Source organism: Urocampus carinirostris, chromosome 2 (assembly GCF_059441175.1).
Source record: "Urocampus carinirostris isolate Australia breed hairy pipefish chromosome 2, RoL_Ucar_1.0, whole genome shotgun sequence".
NCBI classification, from domain to species: domain Eukaryota; kingdom Metazoa; phylum Chordata; class Actinopteri; order Syngnathiformes; family Syngnathidae; genus Urocampus; species Urocampus carinirostris.
In genome coordinates, this window is record NC_142350.1 from 57,964,942 (window position 1) to 57,990,872 (window position 25,931).

The 25,931-nt window shown below is 40.3% G+C and overlaps 2 protein-coding genes across 5 annotated transcripts in view; both read right to left on the minus strand.

Moving 5' to 3' along the window:
- Window positions 1-745: 745 nt before the first annotated feature.
- On the minus strand, window positions 746-17,045 carry gsdmeb (gasdermin Eb). Of its 3 annotated transcripts, XM_088328090.1 has the most exons (11): window positions 16,886-17,045; window positions 16,236-16,495; window positions 14,896-15,088; window positions 14,633-14,804; window positions 11,966-12,086; window positions 10,499-10,618; window positions 8,765-8,892; window positions 4,888-5,065; window positions 3,248-3,321; window positions 1,688-1,930; window positions 746-1,328 (listed from the first exon to the last, which is right to left on the minus strand). In XM_088328090.1, the coding sequence occupies exons 2-10, from the start codon at window positions 16,438-16,440 to the stop codon at window positions 1,694-1,696; spliced, it is 1,428 nt and encodes a 475-aa protein (XP_088184216.1). In that variant the 5' UTR covers window positions 16,441-16,495; window positions 16,886-17,045; the 3' UTR covers window positions 746-1,328; window positions 1,688-1,693. The 3 variants fall into 3 exon arrangements, with proteins under 3 accessions (XP_088184216.1, XP_088184214.1, XP_088184215.1); XM_088328088.1 differs by having other exon boundaries at window positions 746-1,930; XM_088328089.1 differs by having other exon boundaries at window positions 746-1,930; window positions 16,898-17,036.
- Window positions 17,046-21,074: 4,029 nt separating this feature from the next.
- Window positions 21,075-25,931, minus strand: part of osbpl3b (oxysterol binding protein-like 3b) — a 92,372-nt gene continuing 87,515 nt past the window's right edge. For both annotated transcript variants that reach the window (XM_088327296.1, XM_088327295.1), the window contains 2 exons: window positions 21,819-21,941; window positions 21,075-21,735 (listed from right to left, as the gene is read on the minus strand). In XM_088327296.1, coding sequence (XP_088183422.1) covers window positions 21,639-21,735; window positions 21,819-21,941 — 220 coding nt within the window. In that variant the 3' untranslated portion in view covers window positions 21,075-21,638. The remainder of the gene's footprint in view (window positions 21,736-21,818; window positions 21,942-25,931) is intronic.

Below are 25,931 nucleotides of genomic sequence, written 5' to 3' on the forward strand. Positions count from 1 at the left end.
CAAGAGGGCACTCAAAGACCACTCTGTTTCACAAAGGCAGAAATATTACAGTAGGCAGTATCATTTAATTGTAACTGTATTTCCAATTTTATACACCGTATTTTCCGGTATTTTAGGGCACAAGCATCACATTTCTGGCCAAGTTAGGGGTTTTTCGTTGTGCCTCTTAGTCCGAAAAATACGATATATATTTTTGTGAAAATTCAATGACAAGCTTATGTATGAATCCCCCTTTTGGTGTTTATAAAAATAGGTTTGTATAGGACATGGGCTCCAAAAATTTGCTTTATTTATTGTTAATTTTGAGTTGCCGACCCCTCTCCGAGATGCTTACACTACCTCAAAAACGGAACTCTGAGGGGTTGTGGCCTGGCTGTGATTGACAGTGTCAATTAAGCGAAAGAATGCATGGGTGAAATTGTAATCTAGAAGTGACTTAGTAACTAATTCCTTGACCAACCAGAATTGGTTATTTCCGTCGTAAATGGGGAAATTCTCACCCGGAAGTAAGAAACTCAGGTTGATGAAAACCACGCCTCTCCCAGGAAAAGCAACAAGTTAATTTCTTTGCTACACTTGTGGTATGTTCGAAGACCAGACACATAATTGGAACTTTAAATTATTCAGAGAAAAAGCTTTAGCGTTAAGACTATTTTCTCCCCCCTGGTTCTGTCGCAGATATTTGACATCCAAATACTTCTTGACAACTTATGTTTTTTAAAACAATTTATTTAGTTAACCTTATAACAACAAACATAAGCAGGTTATTATTACCATTTTTAATATAAAAGGACAACGTTGGAAGAAATTCAAGGCTCTTTGTAATTAAACCAAGCCATTGTTCACACAAGTAAAGGATTTAAAGGAATAGTGTGTATAATTAGTGCCTTCTTGTGGTAATAAAAAAACTTGATTCATTAAAAAAAACAATACTGATTAAAATAATAGGCAAACATACAAAAACTACATGAACTTAATAAAATTAGCATTTCTTAAAATACTCAGGTCGAGAAATTACATAACATGAACCTCACTGAAGTTTATAGTTGAGTACTTGTAGACACTCAGAATAAGGAGAAAAGACAATTTTTTTTAACTTGCAAGGAAAACAGGGGAGAGAACCCAAACCTCAGATAAGAAATTCTAACTAGTTCTAAAAGCTTTTGGAAATCAAAAAACAGCAACACGATTGGAAATAGTGACAACAATGTAAATTGTGCATAATAGTCAAAATAATGAACCGGCATCCTATGCAAGCTCTAGATATCCAGAAATTATCACTCACCTAAAGGAAGCTGGCATAATTGCTCTCCATCTTGCTGCTTTGGGTACCTCAAAAAAAAATAAAAATAATGTGCAAAATGTCGGGCAAAACTAAGAATTGGTAATCGGGTCACTTTGAATCTCCATATATGCCTCTTTGTACTTTTTAGCACTCGTTTGTGGTTGCACTGCACCGTACAGTGACATCTAGTGGTCAAATACACATTTAATGTGACAAAAATGAAATGTTCCATCCGGAAAATCTAGTAAAAGTGTTTTTACACACATGATTTCAAAAAAGAAACAGCACCAAAATACAATCCAAAGTTTCCTTTAGAAAGCTTATTCGGGCTTTGCACCGCAAATACAATCGTTTTGCTCGCCACAGTAAAAGCTCTCGTCATAAAAACACTTGCGATCTGAGGTACCGTTAAACACAGCAGGCCAGTGATTGGAGGCCCCTGAGAGCGATGCACATGATGAGTGGGCGGTTTCCCTCTTCCTCCTCCTGCTGCTTCGTTTGGCAGCCCGCCACACCACCGTGTCTGTGCAGCCTCGCGCTGGAGGATTCCAACAGATGTTCCGCGGCGGACACCGTGTCCTCTGGCAGCGCCGCAACCTCGGCGTTGCTCAAAGACGGAGCAGCGCCTGATGACAGACACTGAACCTGATGGAGAAGATTTTGAGCCCATTTTTGAAATAACTTTTTATTTCGCACATGCAATTCGACAGACCATATAACAAACATCATTCCCATGACAAACAAAGGACACAACAACAAGAATGATAAAAGAAATGCAATTAAAGTGTTGTATTAGGACATGAAGTAGGATTTGTGTAAATGGCTTCCATCTTTCCTCAAATTGATCTACTTTCAATTGAGGTATCGTACTGTTCGTTTCCATTAAGGACATTTGTTTTAATTTGTCTCTACATTGTTCTATGTCAGGAGATTGTGCTTTCAACCAGGAAACTGTTATCATTTTCCTTGCTAACAGAAGCCTTACCCTTAGTATATAGTTCCATTGACCAGTCAGTAGAATTCCTAATACATAGGTCACTGGGTCCAACCGCATCTCCCAACCAATAATTTTATCTCTGTCTGAATACTTCTCCAGAAATTTAATACCACTATCACAGGGCAATTCCAGAAAATATCCGTGAAATACCCGGCCCCTCCGACAGTTACGCCAAAATCAATTGGATGTATTCTTATATTTTGAAGTGATAGAGGGTGTATAGAAGTAACACTTTTTTAAATTTACATTTAAACTCCCTCCATGATGGACTGCAGGTTATTTTGTGTGTTCCTTTCAAAGTTTTCTCCCAGTCGTCGTCTTTTATCACTATATTAGCTTCCAGTTCCCATTCTTACTTAACCTCCATCTCATCATGACTGAGATCAATTTGCAGAGCTTTATACAATTTTGAGATAACTCCCTTTATTGATTGTCCCTGTGAGTATGATATGAACGATTCCTCAACTTTAGTTGGCTCCTTACATATTTTCCCCCATTCATTATGTCTCTGGAGGTGTTAGTTGCAAATCCATCCATTATCTGCACCGCTTATTCTCAGTAGGGTCACAAGGTTGCTGGAGCCCATCCCAGCTATCTTCAGGCGGGCAGGGGACACCCTCAACTGGTTGCCAGTTGCAGGGCACACAGAGACAGACAACTCACTCGCTCATTCACACTTAGGAACAATTTGGACCGGCCAATTAACCTAACGTGCATATTTTTTGGAATGTGGGAGTACAATGTAATGCCCGGAGAAAACCCACTCAACACAGGGAGGACATGCAAACTCCGCACGGGAAGGCTGGTAGCTGGATCTGATCCCATGACCTCAGAACTGTGCCGCGGACACGCTAACCACTCATCCCCTGTGCCGCCCTTAGTTGCAAATATTTATAAAAATAATTCTAAGACAGGTCAAATCCTTGTCTAGTTCCAAATTTTAATGGAATTGGGATGCTCTTTACCAGTAGGTCTGTGACTTTCAACACTTCAGGGGTGCTGCAGACTCGAAGTGCAGCAAGACTATCACAAGTCAGCTCTGTGGAGGAAATCAAGAAATAAAGTAAAACGGGGGAAAAAAACATAAAACAGGGTTCTTGCAGCTGCTTGAAAAGTCTTAAAAGGCATTAAATTAATTATTTTAAAAACAAGGCCTTAAATGGCGTTAAAATATCTTAAATCCAATTTTCTATAATCTTATAAAATACGGACACATTAACAAGATTTATATTTGTTTGAACGAAAATGATCTATTAACATTTATCAATTGTCTATTTTAAAAAGTATTCGGGAACAGGGAACTTCAACAGAAAAACAGGAACGTTGCTAAAAGTACCAACCGAATGAAAGAATCTTGCTTAAATCCCATGTGAAGAACCAGAAACTTGCGCGATCAATATGGTAGAGGAAACATTTCAAGTACATTGTCAGAAAGGATTATTTGCTGAAATTCAAAAAATAATCTGAAACAGTAACTTCAAAAAAGGAACTTGTCAGTAACAGGAAGGTTGGAAAAAAAAATCTCATCTCATTATCTGCACCGCTTATCCTTATTAGGGTCGCGGGGGGGCTGGAGCCCATCCCAGCCATCTCCGGGCAGTGGGCAGGGGACACCCTGAACTGGTTGCCAGCCAATCGCAGCTGCAAATCACATTAGTTCTCGCGGCTAGCTGCGTTCTTCATCGACGCACGAGCCGAGTGATCTACCGCTAAGAGTCGTACAGCTGGGCGATTTTACGTCCGCCCGGGACGATCGGAGACAAATTCACGACAGGGTTTATACTTGCGCCGCACCGCGGGTGCCATTCGGTCGCGCCCGTGAGTGAGCCCCTAACCCGCGCCGCGGGTACTTCCGGGCGCGATACGCATGACACCGACACAGTTACGCGCACGTCCGCCGCCTTTCGCCCGCCGCGCGCGGACGACCGCCTGTTGTCGCGCTGCGCTACTGGGGTCGTCGGACGAGCGGGCTCCCCCCAGTTACGGGGGTAGCCCGATCACGCCCGCCGCCTTTTCTCGCGTCGCGCTGTGTGACGCCGCTTCCGCCGAACTCGCTTCTTCGCGCGGCCCGGGAGTGACCCCGGCCGCGACCCCCCCACCCCCACCGTCCCGTCCCATCCAGCCGGCCGCCTTATCCCGCGTCTGCTGACGTTCCGCCGAAAAAATCCGCAAAAAGTGAAAATCAACATTTTTTTGGTGCACCCAAATACACATTTTTTTTTAAAACCGTTACCAGACCGCGAAGCTCTGAAGCCGCGAACGTCGAAGTAGCGAGGTGCCACTTTAATTTATTTTTGTGACAATATCACGTGACCACATTAACGGAACTATCAAAACGGCTGTGTGGTTTCAGTCGAGCCTATCCGACGAAGCTCTGCCAGGTAATGTGTATGAGCCACGATGTACTGTGTGAAAGAATTATTTGTGGTGTTTCTGTTTTGTTAGTTTCAATTGTTTTTTTTTTTTGTCGACTTGGTCTTAATATGATTACAAAAGGCATAAAAAAAGTCTTAAAAAGTCTTGAATTTAACCTGCCTTATGCCGTAGGAACCCTGATAATAGACTAAGAGCTATATTATGAATGGGACTTGACTAAAAGGCTCACCATCTAATGCACTCGCAAGGAGATGAAGGGCACTGAGAGCCGACACGGAGCGATTCGTCCGTGCTGCCGACACGCGTTCAGCCTCTTTCAGAACTTCCAGGACGGGCCGGATGCTTAGTTTGTGGGCCTCGGAAACGTCGCCCACGTTAGCGCTCGTGTCCAGAAGCATCTCATCCAGCTAAGAGAGACAAGAGAGGTCCACAGTGACCACAGTGGCAACACAACCAGCATCACATGTCTTTAAGATTTTAGACTAAGGGGCCGGTCACACAGCCGTTTGCGTCTGTATCGCGGGTAAAATTTTGCGTTTTTTTTGCCCGTGGTTGCCCGCGATGGAAAATGCGCAAAATTGGCCAACCCGCTGTTCATCGGTGGTATGCCCGCAAAACAGACGCCGGCGACTGTTCCGCTTCCTCATCGCGTCATTTCCGCGTCATTTTCTCGTGTGGACCACGGGTATAAAAGCTGCCGAGCCGGCGTTATGCCGAGAAATGCATCCTTGCCGAGATTTGCGTCCCCTCGCTACTACAACCACTTTTACCTCGTTTTATCTCACTTTTATATCACTTTTAGGGAATTTAATGGCGAACATATAACCAAAACCACTTCGTCTTGCAATTGTTGGGAATGTAATACAACTTAAACCATTCCGTCTTTGTATTTGTTGTGAATGTAATCGAACGGTAATGCACGCCGTATACAAATCACTTTTGAGCAGGTAACACGTTTATTTTGCCTTTTTCTATTCAAATTGCTCGTATTGAAACTGTTATGCACTCTACCATAAAGCTTATTTCTGCATAATAAGCTTTACGGTAGAGTGCATAACAGTTCTCAAAGGTGATTTATATACGGTGTGCATTACTGTTCGATTACGTTCACAACAAAAACAAAGACGGAATGGTTTATGTTGTATTACATTCCCAACAAATGCAAGACGAAGTGGATTTGGTTATATGTTCGCCATTACATTCCCTAAAAGTGATATAAAAGTGAGATAAAACGAGGTAAAAGTGGTTGTAGTAGCGAGGGGATGCAAATCTCGGCAGGGATGTATTTCTCGGCATAACACCGGGCTGTAGAAATCATAACCGCTCAAGACACAGTCCCGTGAAGATCAAGATTTCAAGCTATGGCACCGAAGAAGCGAATATGTTATTATTGTAATAGTTTTTCATTTTTATTTTATTATCTTGTAATGAAATGAAAAGAAATGTCAAGAAATAAAAATGGATTAAGACGAGGTCACTACGCTGACGGGGATCCATGTTCATCCCCTTGACGTCTCGAGCACAACTGACGTGTGCTCGGCAAATCGCGCTGTATATACGCGGAGAAAGGCGTTTGACCGTCACACGCGTAACACGCTAATTTCACGTAATAACACCGCGATACAGGCGCAGAACATGCTATGACCGTGCTCCACCCACGATTACCCGCTGAAATTTCGCGCCCTACCCATGTGTAACCACGCCCTGGCCGCGGCCAGAGCACGTCGTTCCGCGTCATTTCCGCGTCATTACCTCGTGTGCCGCCCGCGGTTACACGTGGTCTAAAGTTTTGAGCAGCGCAAAACTTTTTCGCGCGGCCAACCGCGTGTGAATTTCCGACCGCGTGTAAGGCACTGCTGTATCTAGTCTATATGGCGATCTCAAAGCGTCCAACAGCGTCTGCTTCACAGGCAGAAATTTCTGGCCGTGATTCAGACGCAAACGGCTGTGTGACCGGGCCCTAAAAAAGAAGTCTACAATTCAAACATCCGACAGAGCTCGTATTCAGCAAATGAGAACCTGAGGCAGACGACAGCCCGTGGCTGCCGATTTAGGTCGGCCATCTTTGTATCACAAACAACGTACAGTCTGGTCGCCCCATCACCTTTATGATGGTCTACAACCAAAGCCGGCCCAAGTCATATGCGAACTAAGTGGCTGCTTAGGGCCCTGCACCACTAGGCGGCTCCCAAGAGTGGTTCACTTTTTTGGGGCCAATATTGTCCCAATCGTCACTTTGTGTATCCACTCAAACATACTTCTACAGAAATACAACAAAATACTACAGAATAACTACAAAACTAAATATCAAATATGGTGCTTGAAAACAGGGACCTTATATATTATTTTGCTCTTGTTCTGAAAATGAAAAAATAGTATAGAATTACTACAAACATACTATACAGTAATACTATATTACAAAATACTACTACACAATTATTTACCCCGAAAATTCTACAGAAAGAAAACTCCAGTAATATTACAGAAATATGAAAATAATACTACTGTGGAAGTACTACAAAAATTCTACTAGAAGAGGTTTACAACAGAAATACCGCAAATTACACCTATAGTGATACTACAAAAATTCTATGGAAATATCACAAAAAAACTACATAAAACTACAGTAACACTGTACTACCAAAAAATCTTAAGAAATACTACAGATATACAAAAAAAAGTTTTTTATATGGAAATACTACAAAATACAACAAAGATAATACAAAAATACTAAAAAAATAATACTACGAGAAAAAAAAATCGTAACTCCCTTTCTTTGATTCTGCAAAGAGAGTCCAACACTAAGAACAGGAATCAAAGCAATCCAAAACACTAAGATTACCACAGAATTCTGGCATTATATACTGGACACGCGTAAAAACAGCAGACCTCATTCAAATTAAAACATCCCAGCACTTACACTTGGGATTGAAATTAGAGAACAATTTATAAAAAAATGGAGTGATTTTGGAAATTATACTATACTAGTTCATGGAAATTGTGTCTATACCATGTTAATCCAACACCTTTTCACCGAATGGATAAGACATTTCGGCAAAAAAATCAGTATTTTGCCCAAAATGCATTGATCAAAAGTAGAGATCACTTTCAGGTGCCACCCACTTAATAGTGCTAATCCATGGTGCTAATTTTCCTGATTATCTGCCAACCCCTGTTTAACTAGCATTCTAAATATGCACCAGTTTCACTGACTTTGCAAGATGGTGGGCCGTTCTGATGGGAAGCGTTATGTTCGGTGACACATTGGACAAAGACTAAACCCAGAGAAAAAAAAGGCAGTGAAAAGTGGAAGGAGGATGTGTCATGGTTTGGAGCATGTTCTCTGCAACTGGAGTTGGGCCACTTGTACAGTTCCATGGCTGAGTGAATGCAAGTATGTATCAGAACCTTCTTCAACAGCACATGGTTCATCACCCAAACAGACTGTAGTCTTCATTCGGGACGATGCTCCATGTCACACAGCAAAACAGGTAAAGAATTTCGTTGCATTGAATTATTGGCATGGCCTGCCCTGATTCCCAATCAAGAACCTCTGGAAAATCCTTGTGACAGTTATAAACCCACTACAATCACCTAACTATGGGAAAGGCTGGAAGAAGAATGGACCAAAATCACACTAGATCAGTGTATGAGACTGGTGCTATCCAGTGCTTCAGATTTTCGGAAGTCATTCACAGCAGAGACCTGTACACTTCCTACTGATTACTCTTAGTTGTAACCTTTAGAATTCTATTTCCTTGCCAAAGTCATTGTTGTTCTCCAATTTTGATCAGTGCGTTTTCTGATTTTTTTGTTTTTGTGAAATTCCTTTAGTAGGTTTGTGAAAAAAGTTTTAAAGTACCATGATATTGACACAATGAAATATCATTTAACCGTAGAACTGTGACGATGATATTATTACATTCAAGTTGTTCTCTAATTGTGATCCCCAGGGTATGTCATCAAAGGCTGTACCATTAAGAAAGGACTGTGTAGAAACGGTGGACCTCACAATCTTATCAGGAGAACGAGATATAAATGATATTTATGGAAGAAAGGTTATCCTGGTTGATTGAGAAGAGTACAAACCATTGGAGGCATCTCACCACACTCTGAAGAGCACTGAGAGCCGCTCGGTCTTGCATGAGCGAGGTGAAGGTCTTGAGCAGACGAGACCTGTCGGAGGCAGGGAGAGCAGCCAGCAGCTGAAAATGAGCACGCAAATTCTCCAGTTCTGCAAATGCCACAGGGAAACAAAATGAATTGATTGCAAAGTTGCAAATTCAACGTTTCCCCTTTCACTCAACGAGTTTTATTTATATTTGTGTGGCTTTGCCAGGAGAGTTGAGCTGTTCCATCACAAAATATTCTAAAGGGACAATGTGTAATATTTAGTGCCTGCTAGTGGTACAAAAAACTTTCATTCAGTAAAAAATAATAGGCAAAAATACATCAACTATCACACCAATGTTATTTTTTTATAAAAAAAAAAATCATAGGTCGAGAAATTTGTATTTCTTTTACATAATGGAATCCTGACTTAGGTCGCCGCTATGTCATCTTGCTGCAATGCTGTGCAAGGGTTTTCGTTCACATTAGACAATACAGTGCTATTTAGTGGTCAAATATTACACACTGGGGCTTTAAAGATATGAGTGGTGTTGGCAACTTAATTTTAATATTTTAGTTGCAAGCACAAACTGGAGTTGAATGTTACTCCCAGTCTAAATTCATTGTCAATCTGAAACTTAAAAAGGAAATAAACAGTTAGCATTTTTCTTCATCATAATGTTAAGCTGAAATTGACAGGTTCATTTGTGAGATAAACTTTGTGGTAAAAGATATTGGAACACTAAACAAAATTAGAAGGTAGTAACATCTATGAGTAAATATCTATTGTTATCTCTTAAAGGGACAGCATATTATTTGACTACTAGAGCAACCACTGTGTCTGTGTTGTGCACAGCAACCAAAATGAGTGCTTGAAAGCCAAAGGAGGAATACAGATTACAGACACTTAAAGTGAACAAAATGCAGCATTTTACTTCTCTTTTTTTTGTTGCTCAGCCTTTTTGAGAATTTGGGTTCCCGTAGCAGCAAAATGGTGGTCAATTTTGTTGGCTGCCTTTAGGTGAGGCTTAAGTTTGTAAAATAAATGCTAATTTCTTGACTTATTAGTATTTGAAAGAATGCACGTTTATATGATAGCCCATGTATTTTTAAGTATTATTCAAAACAATATATTTTTTTAATAAATTGTTTTGGTTTTTTTACTGCTAGGGTGCACAAAAAATACACACACAATATATTTATCATGGAACAATATCAAGCCACTATTTTCTATATTTTTTGCTTGATATAAATCAGATTTATAAACTAGAAAAACCATCCTGAATTGATATAGGTTGAGATTACTCTTTTGCATGGATACAACTAATTTTTCTATGTTTTAGCATAAGACAAATAAATGTTTTTAAAATTAAATAAAGAGAATACTGGCAGAGAGCCCATGGGAAATATGTACATATACAAACAAATATAATAAAGAGAAAATAATTAAAATTTTTAAACATCATTTGGCCGTACAGCAATAATTTACCAGCGCGCCAAATAAACCAGGAGTCTTTACGTGTTATCTTAACAAGAACACAATTCTGATTGGATAGCGTAAGGCCTTTTGACACTTTTTTGGTTACCAGGAAAACCAAAGTTGCAACATGTTATTAAACAGATTTTTATTATACGTCAATATTTGAACATTTTGCAAAGACAGGCACATTGGAGTGCTGTGCAAAATGTTGTGCGACCCCAGAAGTAAAAAAAAGAGGGGGATGACTGACCTCGGGCAAGACGGCTGGTGTCAAGATTGTTTCTCTCAGGAGCGCCAGTGACACCCATTAGACTCTTCTGGGTGGGGCTGTCTACCTCAAAACCCCCCTTGTTTAACATCAGGCACAGCTCTGCACACATGTCAGGACACAAATATGAGCACCGTTAATTTCTGGACTATAAATCGCAGTTTTTTTCATACTTATACTCCGGTGAGAATAATATGTGAAATTATTAATCCATTATTACCTGGTACATCATTTTACATGTTGTTTTTACACTAAACCGCAAGAGGGCGCTCTAGGCCTGGGTCGATAATTTCAACCTTGTATCGTGGCAAAAAAATGTCCCCCTTTTCTTACCAATTGGGACACGAACGTTCAGAAGATAAGGCATCATTTCAACCAGAGTAAATATTTTCTCCTTGTTTAAAAGGCATTTATATTACTTGTCCCCAAAAACTGAAATACAAAGTCATTTTAGTTACGGTTGCTTTGGGCGATGCATTTCAGGCTGGGGGACATTTTCCACCACAACACTGGTAATTTAAAAAAAACAACTGAAAAGAAAATAATATTCTGCAAATTAAAAGCTGCAAATTGTGAAATATGCAGCAGAAAAGCAGAAAGAAAGTTTGGAGTTAGCAAAAGACTTGTAAGAGACTGGCGAAAAGCAGAGGTGGCGATGAGTCTGACGTAAGTGACTGAGAAGCGGAAGGAGGAAACGGACGGCGGTTTGTCTAACGTGACACAGGCTATGTTTTGGATTTAGTAATTTGGAGTGGCAGTGATAGTTTGGTAAGCCTACTAGAGTTATCTGAATATGCAGTTACTGACCAGCGTGTCTGAGATATGCACGTAGCTGTAACGTTAGTGTATAGTGTTCTCCATTTTTAATTTAAATTGCCTTTCAAGATGAAATGTATGTTTTTGGTGTTGGATTTTATGATATACATTTCCGGCAAAAATGCAACTTATACTCCGAGTGTGACTTATACACAATGTTATCTTCTTAATTTTCTGGACTGGTTTGCAGGCTGGGGGCGTCGTTGATGTCATGCACTTTCCGGACATTTTCAACATCTTACCTTATGTTTACTATTATGTGTACAGTAATGCTAATTGTAATTCACCCTGGTCAATCCTGGAAGGGGGATTACCACATGTGAGGTCCTTTCTCAAGGTTTCTCTTTTCTCCTCACACTGAGGTTATTGAGTTTTCCTTGCCCGCATGCTGGTTTAAGATCAGGTAATTGTGTAATTTTGTAACTGTAATCCTGTGCAGTCCTTTGAGACATTTTTTGTGATTAGGGGCTATATAAATAAATTTGACTTGACTTGACTTGACTAAATTATGCATTTTTCGGCCGGTGCGACTTATACTTTGGAGAGACTTGTAGTCGAGGAAATTCGGGTTCATTGTATTCCTCTTAACTTGATTTTGTCAATCTTGTCACATTCGTAATAATCTTTGCTTACCAAAGCGCCCATCCTGCTTGACCTCGAGGTCTATGAGGGCATAGGCCAAGGTTGTGTTGGTGGGAATCTCCATGGTGACATTGCTGTCCTTGCTAAGGCTGCCGTTGTCTTTCAGTGACACCTGCACAAACACAGGCCTTTAACTTCTTCATAATATTGGATTCATGTCTGAGTGTTTGACTTGAAAAAGTGAGCCCGCAAAATGTAATCGTAACCCCCCAAAATGTATATTTTGTTTGGTATGAATCTATAAACATATATTTTAAAATCAACTTGGTTAAAGTAATCCCTCCAAGAATGAGTCTTTTTGTCTTCAATATCTTTTCAAAATTTGCTCGTTTCGTTTGAAATAACTCGAGAAAGGAACTGAAAAACCAAAAAATAAATACTGTCAATTCATGTTTGTTTGTATAGCCCTTAATCACAAGGAGTCTCAAGGGCAGCATAGACCACAGATTATTGCAAACTACAGACTATTATGATACCATCCCCTGATCTAAAACCTACATGAGGGCAAGGAAAAACTCAAAACCTCAACAAGAGGTAAATGAAAAAACCTTGAGAAGGGACTGCACATGAGGCAATCCCCCTTCCAGGATGAGCAGGCTGCACCGGATATTGCAATAACAAATAATACACAGATATTGTCAACGTGAAATATTGGTCGTTCATAAGCTATAGAATAGAAGTACGTAATACTATTTTAAGCAACCCGACCAATTGTTGGGTTATTGTGTTGAAAGAAACCAATAAACTGTTTAAATTGCACAAGAAATATATTGTACAAAACAACCTCCCAGTAATGGTTTATATAATGTAAAACAACCCCAATTGTTGGATAACCCGTTTAAAAAAATAAATAAAAGGCCTTGTCCTGGCTTCCTACCTGCCCACAATAACAACCAAAGCATTGAGAAAGTTATTTTGAAAGTTTTTACGGAATCTGTTACCAAAACAGTTTATTTAATAAAAAGATAATTAGTTCTTCTTAAAAGCCTCAAATGGGAACACCACAAAATGTAATATACAGCAAAAAAATCAGCAAATCTAACCAAAAATCAAAAACGGTATTTCAGAATGAAAAGACAATTTTTAGATTTTGTAAAAGTGTTCCAAGTAGCATTTAAGAGCGCATTTTTAGACAATATTATAACTTAAAATGCAAACAACAGAGAGGTAATCATTAATAACTTTGTAACAGATATTAAACAGTTATTTGCATACTAAATTTGTACAATAATCAGCAAATTTAGAGATTAAAATGTTAATGCAGAAAGACAACTGATGTTTAATAAAGCACTAGAGAGCTTGATTGATTCATGTAGTTGGCACTATTGGTTTAAAGATGCACTGGAAATGTGTTAAACCTGTCTTTGTATTTAAACCATGATGACCATCTAAGAGTAAAAAATAACATTATTTCAGTATTTCCTCTTCTTCTCAGTTTTCAAAAAAAAATCTTATTTATTACGTGATATAAACTTCTAAATCTATCGATCTAAACGTATACATAAATCCTGATTTGCATGTGTGTGTGTTATTATTTGGCTTATAGGCTCCAAAACGGCTCAACCGATTTTTCAGAACATTTACACAGTTGTACTTTAGGTCTCTGGGAGTGTTTGGGCTAGGTTTGGTGTCAAGGCACCCAGATGAATACCATCAACTTTGATAAGAATAAAATCTTAAACTGACAGGGAGACAGTGCAGGTCAGCTAAAATCAGGTGTCATTGGGCGGCAGTAGCTCAGGAGGTAAGGTGCTTGGGGTCAAGAGGTTGCAGGTTTGGTTCCCGGACCCTTTTGGTTAAATGTCGAAGTGTCGTTGGGCAAGACATTGTACCCCTATTGCCCCTGACTCCGCTATCGAAGTGTGAGAGTGAGAGGTCTTCAGTGACCTGAAAAGCGCTATATAAATGCAGATAAAGATCTGCTTTTGTGTACAAGCAGCTGTGGAGCTGCATGCCCTTGGGCACTTCCTAGTGACTCCCTGGAGCCTTTTCAACAAATCACAGCCCCAACAACCTCTCCCAAGTTGAATGCCCAGCCGCGCCGAGCTATTATGCTTGTTCGATATAAACTGGCATGGTAAACATTCTTGATATTTGGTAGCTCTGAATTGGGTTCCATTTATCCTCCCTCCATTCCTTTATCTCTTTGTTTTCCTTATATCCTCACTGTAAAATGTGGACCTGGAGTGCCACGTCCAATTTCGTTGTCACAATATATCCCATGTTCTACCAATGACAATAAAGGTATATTCTATTCTATTCTAATTAATACCCAAAACTGAGTATTGTTATATAATATTCCCCTAAAAATGGTTTATTTTATTTGAAGCAATCCCAAAAATCCTGATGTTTTTGTATTGAATCGAAAAAACTGTGTTGCGTTGTAAAAAAAAACGACTTGCCCCAAAGCTTTAAATTTCAACCCAAATAATTAGGTCGACTCCCTTCGCAACAATGAAACAATAAATAATGGATCAAACCATTTCGGAGCAAATTGTGGGTTATTTGTGACCCAGTGGGTAACTTTTGAAACGTTGAACTGCTAAGTTCAAGTTGAATGCTTTGAAAAGCAACCAGCCTCTAAACTGCACTTGCAGTAAAATGTGAGCAGAGATTAGAACTACTTGTAAACATGTTTATGTTGAGTCGCGGTCCGACCTTTGGACTCTTGGGTCCGCACAAGCTTAAGGTGCTGGCGCACTGGCCGTTCTGCTGCACCTCCTCAATGACGCTGCACGGCTGGCTGGTGACGATACGCTCCTTGACAACACCAAACACTTGACGCTTCTTTTTGGTCTGCTGGATCAGACAGTGGGACATGTCCAGCACCCTGGCAAAACAGTTAACCGACCAAACGCATGAGCAAAACAAACTTCTGATGATAAATGGCGTTGGGGCAAAGGTGTTTCAGGGAAGCGTACTTGTTTTTGGAGTCTTTCAGCAGCCTGCGCACGTCCGCTTCGTCCCTCTTTAAACTGCCGAAGGACATCTGGAGTTTGGAGGAGTCCTTGCCTTCCACGTTCAGGTTGGAATGGACCATGGTAGCGTCCATCGTCCCTTGAATGTTGTCGCCATAAGTCCCATTGTACTTGATGAAGTCAGACTCTATTAAAACTACAAACAATGCATCATGATTTTAGGCCAAGTCAAGTCATATTTTATTTGCATAGCCGTCACAAAGAGTCTCAAAGGGCTACACAGACCACCATTACAATTTTTAGTTAACTTAAAACAAGGAGGCTGCCCCCATAGAAAATGTAATGGAAATAAAAAACTAAGAGTTTGCATTACCTAGAATAGGTCATCTGAAAAATATATGTACACAAAGGATTCAAGTCTAATTGATATGATAAATGTGCACATATGGCAGTAGACTTACACTAATCTATATTGCAGACACTATCCACAACGTTTATATCAATGTCAATAATTCAAATCAAATATTATTCATGACAGCAGATTGTGACAAGAATGTTTTGCTGGTCTTGACAAACCGTTTAGAGGACAGCAAAATGCTCATATTCTTAGACCCTAGTATTTAGGTTTCATTGATTGTGAAGGAATAGATCAATAAAATAGGTCAAAATACAGTTCTGTCAAAGGCATTACCACTTATTCCCCAGAATATATAACTAGAAAGCGGCTTTAACTCAGAGTTAAAGCTTTAGTGGCTTTAACTCAAAGTAGAGGTAAGATCTCAGGGTTTGTTTGTTATTAAATGTCAATCATTGAGTTGGGCCGGGCTTCTCTCTCGTCGATTTTTTTTCTTTCTTTGAGGATGGTCTGGTTCGGCGCACTACTTTTTACTTCTACTTAAGTAATATTATTCTGAAGTAACATTACTTTTACTTGAGTAACACACTTCTGCGCTGTACTTCAGCACCACGCGTACTTTGGTGTCAAAGATCAGCTTCAGGGTTTACTTGGTGCCCGGTCCCTCAAGTCAAATGTGTACTTCGACGCCGCAGCTTCGGGTTTTACTACAGGCGAGGTTCCTCAAATCAAGTTCGGACTTTTATACCCGCGGGCCAGGTTGGGTCGGGCTAGATTTTTTAACCCCGATCTTACCTATAACTCAGAGTCAAAGCTTTAACTTTTGATAGCACTGATACAAAATAGATAAGACACTTTGACCTGTTTGGTGGTATGGAAGTAAAGTAATATAACCTACATATTTAAAAAGTAACCCTAAAATTGTTTCTAGTTTCTATAAACTAGCGTTTAGGCGTTGAGGTTGCATGCGCATTGCCCGCTCGCTTACCCGGGGTGATGGGATCGTCTCCCTTGAGGATGTCGTTGAGGGTGAAATCAGTGGGCAAATGTTTGGGTTTCTGCCAGAACCAGAACCGTTTCTGGCTCACCACGACGGTGAGAAGAGCGATGGAGTCATTGAGGCTCCTCACCGGGATCAGAAGACCTCCAGGATCCACCTCCTCCACAAAATTCCTGGTGGCCGTGGCGAACATGTCCCCAAGATGAGGGGGGCAGTAGTAGACTGGTTCACAGCAGGCTCAGTTCCTCCTTAAAAGCCAACGAGTCAAGTCAAGTCGTGTTTATTTGTATAGCCCTTAATCACAAAGAGTCTCAAAGGGCTGCACAGACCACAGATTATTGCAAACCACTGACTATTATGACACCATCCCCTGATCTAAAACCTACATGAGGGCAAATAATACACGGATATTGTCAGCATAAAATATATTCATAAGCTATAGAAGTGTGGTTTAAGCTTAGTACAATAACACTGAAAAAGCAGTATAAAGCAGACATTTTTGAAGCCAATTAAAATACAACATGAGAATTCTTGCAAGTAGTTGTACGCGAGGACAATAATGGCTACCACTGGATAACGTAGTAAACAATATTTCCTTGGTATCAAAAAACAGCAAAACAAAGGTGATATTAAACTACCGTTTTCGTTACCAGTCGTTAAGTCGACGAAGCAGCCGAGTCTTTTTAATGCGTTGAAGACATTTTTCAAGAACTATCACAACAACTCGCTAAAAAGTCGCAAATGTAAACGAAGACTTCAGAAGTTGAGACACAAAGGACGCGCCTAAGCCGCGCCTAACCCGGAAGCATGCAACGAGAGTTTTTGTGTAATGTTTAGCGCCTCCTAGTGGTAAAAACACATCCGTTAGAAAAAAAAAATCTACATTAATTTAATCAATAAGCAAAAATACGTGAACTATCATATAGACTTGCATTCTTTTAAATGATCGTGGGTCGAGAATTTTGCATTTATTTGAAAAAACATGACCCCACCTAGATGGAGCTAAAATAATTGTCAGGGTTGGGTAGGGTTACTTTAACTGGATTACTTTCAATTACTTTTGGATTACTCCAATACCAAATATGCTAATAAAAGACAAAAGAAACTAAATATGAATAAAATGACTAAATTTTGTGCAGGCTTGGGGAGTAACGGAATACATGGAACGGCAAAAATGATGTTGGCAAGCTGTTTGGATTTATTTTCATTTTGTTTCTGTCGCATTTCATGTCAGTTTTGCCGGAGATCAAAGCCAGGAGAGAAAGCTTACCACGTGTTGTGAGTAATCATTTTATTCATATTTAGTTTCTTTTGTCTTTTATCAGCATATTTGGTATTAGAGTAATTCAAAAGTAATTGAAAGTAATCCAGTTAAAGTAACCCTACCCAACCCTGTATGGACTTGCATTCTTTTAAATGATCGTGGGTCGAGAAATTTGCATTTATTTGAAATAACATGAGCCCCACCTAGATGGAGCTAAAATAATTGTTCACTATCTTGCCGCTAAGGGTACCCCCAAAAAACTAAAATCTTGGAAAAGGCTGGACAAAAAAAAAAAAAAAAAGAAAAATTGTGCCGTTTGGTCACTTTGAATCTCTATAGTTTGAATACTGTACCTCTTTGTGCTTTTTAGCTCTCATTTTCAGTCACACTACACAAATAATACAGAAACAGGGTTGGGTAGGGTTACTTTTGGATTACTCCAATACCAAATGTGCTAATAAAAGACAAAAGAAACTAAATATGAATAAAATGACTAAATTTTGTGCAGGCTTGGGGAGTAACGAAATACATGGAACGGCAAAAATGATGTTGGCAAGCTGTTTGGATTTATTTTCATTTTGTTTCTGTCGCATTTTATGTTAGTTTTGCCGGAGATCAAAGAGATCAAAGCCAAGAGAGAAAGCTTACCACGTGTTGTGAGTCATCATTTTATTCATATTTAGTTTCTTTTGTCTTTTATTAGCATATTTGGTATTGGAGTAATCCAAAAGTAATTGAGAGTAATCAAGTTAAAGTAACCCTACCCAACCCTGATAATTGTTCGCTATCTTGCCGCTAAGGGTACCCCAAAAAACTAAAATCTTGGAAAAGGCTGGACAAAAAAAAAAAAGAAAAAAGGTGCCGTTTGGTCACTTTGAATCTCTATAGTTTGAATACTGTACCTCCTTGTGCTTTTTAGCTCTCATTTTCAGTCACACTACACAAATAATACAGAAATAATGAACACTTTCCCTTTAAAAGAACTGATCCAAAATATATGTATATATATTTACGTTTAAATTAAAAGAAGTGACAAATCTTTTTCGAGACATTGGAGTCTTTTTGCGTAACAGTGTACTGTATTGCCCATTGAAGTGTTTTTCAGCCAATATACAGGGGCACTTGTGCGGCACAGTTCATGTCATGGGAACCTGTCGTGGGTTCAAATCCAGCTCCAGACTTCCTGTGCGGAGTTTGTATGTTCTCCCCGTGCTTGCGTGGGTTTCCTCCGGGCACTCCGGTTTCCTCCCACGTTCCAAAAACATGCATTTCAGGTGAATTGGCCGGTCCAAATTGTCCATAGGTGTGAATGAGCGAATGAGTTGTCTGTCCCTGTGTGCCCTGCGATTGGCTGGCAACCAGTTCAGGGTGTCCCCTGCCCACTGCCCGGAGATGGCTGGGATGGGCTCCAGCCCCCCCGCGACCCTAATGAGGATAAGCGGTACGGCTGATGAGATGAGATGAGATACAGGGGCACACTTCTGTGTTGTGAAATTAGTATGCCAGAGGAAATTTTTACTCAATCAGGTCACCCTTTTTGTATAGTAATAATAGTCTATAATAGTCTGTGGTCTGTGCAGCCCCTTTGTTATACAAAAAAAAACACAACTTGACTTATATATAGACTATAGAATATCGTTGCTTTCTTCCAGTGATCAGTTGGGTATCTAACATTCATCCATTTCAGTAGGTGGCAGCATATTACTTTTCCCCTTTTATATAAGGATCTGCTCATGAAGTAGTATAGTATATTCAAAAACTTATGTTGTTTGATGAAACTGTTTAAGATTACACTCCAAAATAATAAAACATGTCAAATAAAGTAAAAATCTTGCACATAATTTGCTTCTTTTAATCATTTTTACAAAAAAAAATAATGCACTGGCTGATATTTTTTTTGTTCATTTTAGATATAATTCAATTTTTTTTCTAGAAAAGTCAAATGAATAATATTGTAAATATTTAAAAGGAGGTTAAAAATATAGCTATATCAAAATGTACTGCAAAACTATGAATAACCTGTATTACTGTCAGGACCGGAACGGAAAAAGGACCCGATTGCGTTACGTTTCTTACAAATTTTATTGGAGGAAAATGAATGGGCTGCGCCCACGATACGGTGTTTGCTGGACGCGGGAAGCAAGTCGCTCTCGTACTCGGATGGTGCTCCGAACACGGAAGTGGATCTTCCGTAGCGAGCAATGGCGGTGTCAGGGACAGAAAAGCGGGTCGGTAGCCGGGACTGGGAGAGCAAGGCATGGTCGGGGTCGGAAACGAGTCGTGAGCCTGAACGGGAGAGTAGACGTAGCCTGGGCCAAAAAATGTCGTAAGCCTGCACGGCAGAGCAGACATGGTCAGGATCAAAACGGGTCGAAGCCGTAGACAGACGGGAGCAAAAAACGGGACGGGTGGGAGTCAGAGTCGAAAAAGGCTTGCCTAGTGTTCACTGAGGTTTGCAGATGGACTGACAAAAGGGGACAGACAGGAATGGGTTCAAATACTGACAGGGGGCCAATCAGAACCCGCGGCAGTTGGCGCCAAATGAGTAGGCACAGAATCAAATCAGTAATCATGACAATTACCTCCTGAGCCACGGGTACCACAAATGAAAAACATTATACCGTTAATTTATGCCACATGATAATTAAAAATCTAAAAAATGAAACTGTCGGAAATTAATTTCTAAACTTTTTTGATAGATATGTCTCAAGATTTTTTGTTGAAAGAAAATGAGTGCCTTAGCTTCAAAAACATTTGAAAACACAGGCTTATTCCATCCTGCAAAGTGTCATCATAATTAACCACGTTAACAAATATTGATGATGGCTATATTGCACTTCCTGATTTTATGCAACGTTGTAAAACAACAGAGATCTCTTTGTTTTGCGGTTAATGGGGACCAGAACCACACTTCAAATGTGAAAAACCGCAAAGTAGAAATGCCCCTTCATTAAAGCCCTTAGCGATAAATCTTACCTACTGTGAGTATACCACTGTAATACTTGGACTCTTCGCCACACCGTCGAATTGAGCCAAGTCTCTGCGATGATTCAAATACAAGAGTCCCGGATGTAGCAGTTTCCCATGAGTTGAAGCTCCAGGTAATTTGTTTCATGGGTAATGGATCTGGCGTTAATGACTCCGCAGTGGTAGCTTCTAAAGGGCTGCTACGAAGCTTAACTGTAGCAGGGAGCGGATTCTCCCTGTCGTTTCTTGAACTCGATAATAATCCACGGAGCACCTGCTGGTGATCACCATTTCTTTGCGCTCTTCTGACTTTCCTCAGAGTCCGATTTAATTGATGGATTTCCATCAATACGACGAGCCGCTACAGTCACACCCACCCAACACAGCACCCTTGCTAACCTGTTCCTGCTGTCTGTCTATTAGGAAAAAAATGCACAATACATTGATATAAACGACAATAAACACAATTTAATAAAAAATTCGCGAAGGAGTGAACCAGTGATGACCGGAGCGTGAATTAACAAGGGGTCCCTGTACTGAATTCCCATTAGGATTGCAGCAGGTAGACCAGGCGCACTCAAGACTCCACAAGAGGGTAGCATCACAGCGTTTATTTGAGTTGACGCAGCAGTTTGAACACTCCTGCAGCATTTCAATGAGGTAAGCAAATGAATGAGTACTACTGCTTCTCCAGTTTGCATCATACATATTTTAACGCAATCATGAAACAATAGACACTGTATTCATCAAACACACCTTCAGTTTGTTTCACAGAGCACCGTACAAACTATACATTTGAAAACATCTAAAATATAAAACCGAAACAAATAAAATGACAGTATCACCAATAAGGCATCAGGCATGTGCAGAATAAATACAGAATGTTCATGTTAATCAATGGCATAACAAGGCTAATTTATCTCTGAGGTAGAGATTGTCTATTATGACAAGATGAGGTGCCACTCAATACTTGGAACGGGACCTTGTTCATCCTTTTTCACATTTCTCCAACTTGGGACTTACCGAACATTCAGTGTGCATAACATGTTTACACAACGTAGATAAGCACTTGTTGTTAAGGCAAGAAAAAGAAAAGAAGGTCGGCGCCCAATGCGGACGTTTCTGCTTAAATTCCAGCTGCTGGCGCGTTTCGGTTCGGGTCACCACAACGTCGGAAAATCTGAGTGGGCAAAGCCGTGATCGGTCCTCAACTTCCAGTAAGTGTTGTTGCTTACCCACGTGTCATTGCTTGATTTGCTGAGCATGAAAGAAGACAGGCAGACAAGTTGTCAACCTTTAAATACATATTCATACACAATCCATCTGGAAATTAAGGCTACCTGAAAAATTTGGGCTGATGCACATCGTTGCTCCCCTCAAGGACTCGTCGTCTTTCTCTCTGCAGCTGTTCTATTCTTTGCTTCTGCTCCTCGGCAGCCTCTAGCTTTCCCTCCTCAAGCAGTCTGCACACCATCATTATGAAATTAAAAAGAATATCTAATTAGAAATCTCTTTATTGTCATTGATAACAACGTTTGTTGGTTACAATGTCTCATCAGCTGCACCGCTTATCCTCAGTAGGGTTGCGGGGGTGCTGGAGCCCATCCCAGCAATCATCGGGCAGTGGGCAGGGGACACCCTGAACTGGTTGCCAGCCAATCGCAGGGCACACAGGGACAGACACCTCGCTCGCTCATTCACACCTAGGGACAATTTGGACCAGCCAATCCACCTGAAATGTATGTCTTTGGAATGTGGGAGGAAACCGGAGTGCCCGGAGGAAACCCACGCAAGCATGGGGAGAACATACAAACTCCGCACAGTAAGTTCGGTAGCTGGATTTGAACCCACACAGGAGGTTCCCAAGACCTTAGAACTGTGCCTCACACGCGCTAACCCTGGTTACATTGTTTACAACCAAATTAGACGTGGCACTCCAGAATAAACACATAGAGCTTGGAGACTTCTTGTCACGAAGCGGAGCGGGGAACAGGAAATAAGGACCCATTCGCGTAGACGTCCTCACAATTTATTGGGGGAGGATGAGGAGGGTGCGCACACTCGATCCAGGGATCGATGGTCGCGGAGTGGATTAGAAATCCAAACAAAAGAAAAGTTGTCCAAAACGGATCAGACCAAAAACAAAACAGGATCAAACGCAGACAGATTTACAGACTAGGCATTTCTCAGAATTAAACAGAACTTGCAGAAATCTCACAAAAGTTTAACAGTTATAACTAACGATCCAGCCACGCACCCTTCAAAGGAATGCGTTTAAATACTGTCAAGAAGCAATCAGTCAATGCGAGTCAGCCGGTGTCCATGGGCGGGGACAGCTGGGCGCCATGGCAACCGCGCCAGACATGACACTTCTAAGTGCATCCACACCAGAGTGCAATGAAAAAAGTACAATAACATTTAGCAGGAACACAATTCCAAAACTGGTTGATAAATGCCATATGAATACCCATTTTAGGGTAGTGGTAGCGCTGGTGAAGAAACCGCATCTGAGCCAGTTAGTCCTTGTTTTGAGGGACCTGTGGTGCCTACCAGAGAGCAGCAGGTATGCTGGGTGCACGGCAGTACAATGCAAAAACATACAGAGTCATCAACAGAGCCAAGAAAACCATTGGCTGCGCTTTTCCCAGTCCAGAGGACTTTGCCTGCTTTCGATACAGCAGCAGAGCCAAAAAACATTAGAAAAGACCTTCACTACAGAATACACGTCTTAAACATCAATGATTAATGGCTCAGTTTGGTGAAATGCACAATAACATGTTAATAAATAAAGTCACAATTGGAGATGTTATTAAAAGCACAATTACAAAAATCACAAGCACATTTACTAATAATATTACTAATACTCTTTAATCACTGCATTTTATTTTTGCTCTGGCAGCATGTGGTGTAATGTTCTTGTATCAAAACAAAGCCGTGAAACACCGAAATCAAATTTCAGAATGGATAAAGAGAATATTCAGATTGTTTAACTTATTTTATAGTAACCTTTAGGAGGCGCTGTTTTAAGTCGCACATCAAACCTGCTGTTACTGCAATGTCCAGCAGATGGCACAAAAGCACCATAAATAACCACGGTACAATCAACTTTGTCAAAAAAATGAGCATTACTTTTTGCATTGATTTTTTTTCCCCGATTTTGGTATTATTTTTTTTCAGGACAAACCTAATTCGTAATTTACTAAAAAAAACGGCGTAGTAAACTAGGGAAGATTCAGAGTGTTTGGTAGCAGTGTACACAAAGGACCAAAAATGGCCAAAATAATATGATAAATGAATAAAAACAGGCGGAACAGCAACTGGGTGGTTAGCACGCAGCCTCATGGTGCAGCCTCCCCGTGTAGTTTGCATGTTCTCCCGTGCCTGCATGGGTTTCCTCTGGGCACTCAGGTTTCCTCCCACATTCAAAAACATGCTTGTCAGGTTAATTGGCCGGTCCAAATTGTCCTTAGGTGTGAATGAGCGAGTGAGTTGTATAGCTCTGTGTGCCCTACGACTAGCTGGCAACCAGTTCAGGGTATCCCCTGCCCACTGCCCCAAGACAGTTGGGATAGGCTCCAGCACCCCCGAAACCCTAGTGATGATAAGTGACGCAGGAAATAGTCATGAACCGGAATAGGAGGATAACCCAAATGCGTGACGTTTCTCACACAAGTATTTTATTTTACGGGAAATGGGGCAGTCGTGCACGTTAGGCAGCAGCAGCAGGGGCCGAAGAGATCGATACCAATTGCCCGAGCAGATATCGGACGGATGGGGTCGATACCGGACAGCACGGGACAGACAGGATTGATATCAAAATAGGATATCGAAATTAAACAGGACAAAAATAGACGGGAACGATACCGGACAGGAAACACAGGCAGGAAACCAGACAGAGTCAAAACCTATGTCTTGCGGGGCAGAGGTTTGTTGACGGACTGACAAAGGTTGAGTGAGAGCACTGAGCTTCAAAAGAAGGGAAGCCAATCCGTCAACAAGCCGCAGCTGGCGCCACACGTGCGGGGCCAATTAGGCGCCATGGCAACCGTGACAGAAATGGATGCATGGATTAATAAATGAATAAATGGATGAATGAATACATTATGTAAATACAAACAATAATTAAGAAGTAATTTAGGAATATAATGCAAATAAATATAAATTGACATAAAAGCGGCTATATATATATATATATATATATATATATATATATATATATATATATGAATGTCAAAACATATACGAGATAAACTACTTTAGAGCCTTCACGTGTTCGAAATTTTTACATGACTTTCTGCCCTATTTGCAAAAGATCAGTTGATGGTAAATTGTAGAAAAATAACTTAATAATAACTCAAAACACTGAAGGTTTATATGCCTGGTTTTGATTTTGGGGGGCATTTGTTGTCAAAAAGGTACATAATTGTCACAATCATTTTACATTTTGTAAGCTACAAATGAGCTGTGACGGAGGATAAAGCTTTGGTGTTATTTTAGAAAGTGCCACAATACAAATCTTCAAAACTTATAATAAAATTAACTCAAAAGATAGCCACAGATGCAACCCTGGCTGTTACTATTCTAATCTCTTATTGATGTGTCAGTTGTGTTCACAGCGACAAGAACTCACAACTGACTTCTACAATAAAGATTTGCAGCCTAGTGAATTCCCGCCTTTAATAAGAAAACGTTTTTGCAGTAAATTATACACTCGTGTATTTTTTTTAAGTGTCGGATTAAGAAAGGTCATCTTGCTCTCGTCTCAGGCAATGTTGCCTGTAATTTTCCACGGGTCTGAGCGTTCACACAAAGTCGGTGAGCAACGCTTGAAACAACAGTGAGCAACCGTAATCCCAAGTGTGGCAAGATTAATTATCAAACATGTCCAAAACTTGACATCCAGTTACATTTTGCTGAGTTTCCGGCATTGCAAAATTATTTTTTTTCTCTTGAATGAATTGACTCGTGTACTATTGCAAAGGTTGTACGGCCTACAAACGTCGTTTGTTCTTACAATTCGTTCACAAGATATCCATTTTCTTTTATTTCCTGATATCTTTTGTCGCATGATATTAACATTTTTGGGGGCTTATTTAGTCGGTTGTAAGATACAGAACTGTACTTAGTCACATTGTTTAGTGGAAGTACAATGTTAGCAACAAGATTCACTTGATCTCATCTCATCTCATCTCATCAGCCGTACCGCTTATCCTCATTAGGGTCGCGGGGGGGCTGGAGCCCATCCCAGCCATCTGTGGGCAGTGGGCAGGGGGCACTTGATATAATTGGAAATTATTTGAATGCAACACAAACTTTTTCTTTTTCTTTTTCAACTTTTTTTTTTAATTCCTTTAGAAAAAATCTCATTGTGTTTCTTTTTTCCGAGCTGTTACTTTTTTCTTTTTGTTCTCTATTTACTTTTTTCCTACATTTCTTTATTTTCTTTTTTTCTG

Excerpts from the sequence above, each read along its gene's own strand:
- gsdmeb (XM_088328090.1), bottom strand. The coding sequence starts at position 16,440 with ATGTTCGCCACGGCCACCAGGAATTTTGTGGAGGAGGTGGATCCTGGA. Across the intron at positions 15,089-16,235 it reads AGACGATCCCATCACCCCGG|TTTTAATAGAGTCTGACTTC; the intron begins GTAAGCGAGCGG and ends CATTGTTTGTAG. Across the intron at positions 8,893-10,498 it reads CACCAGCCGTCTTGCCCGAG|AACTGGAGAATTTGCGTGCT; the intron begins GTCAGTCATCCC and ends TGGCATTTGCAG.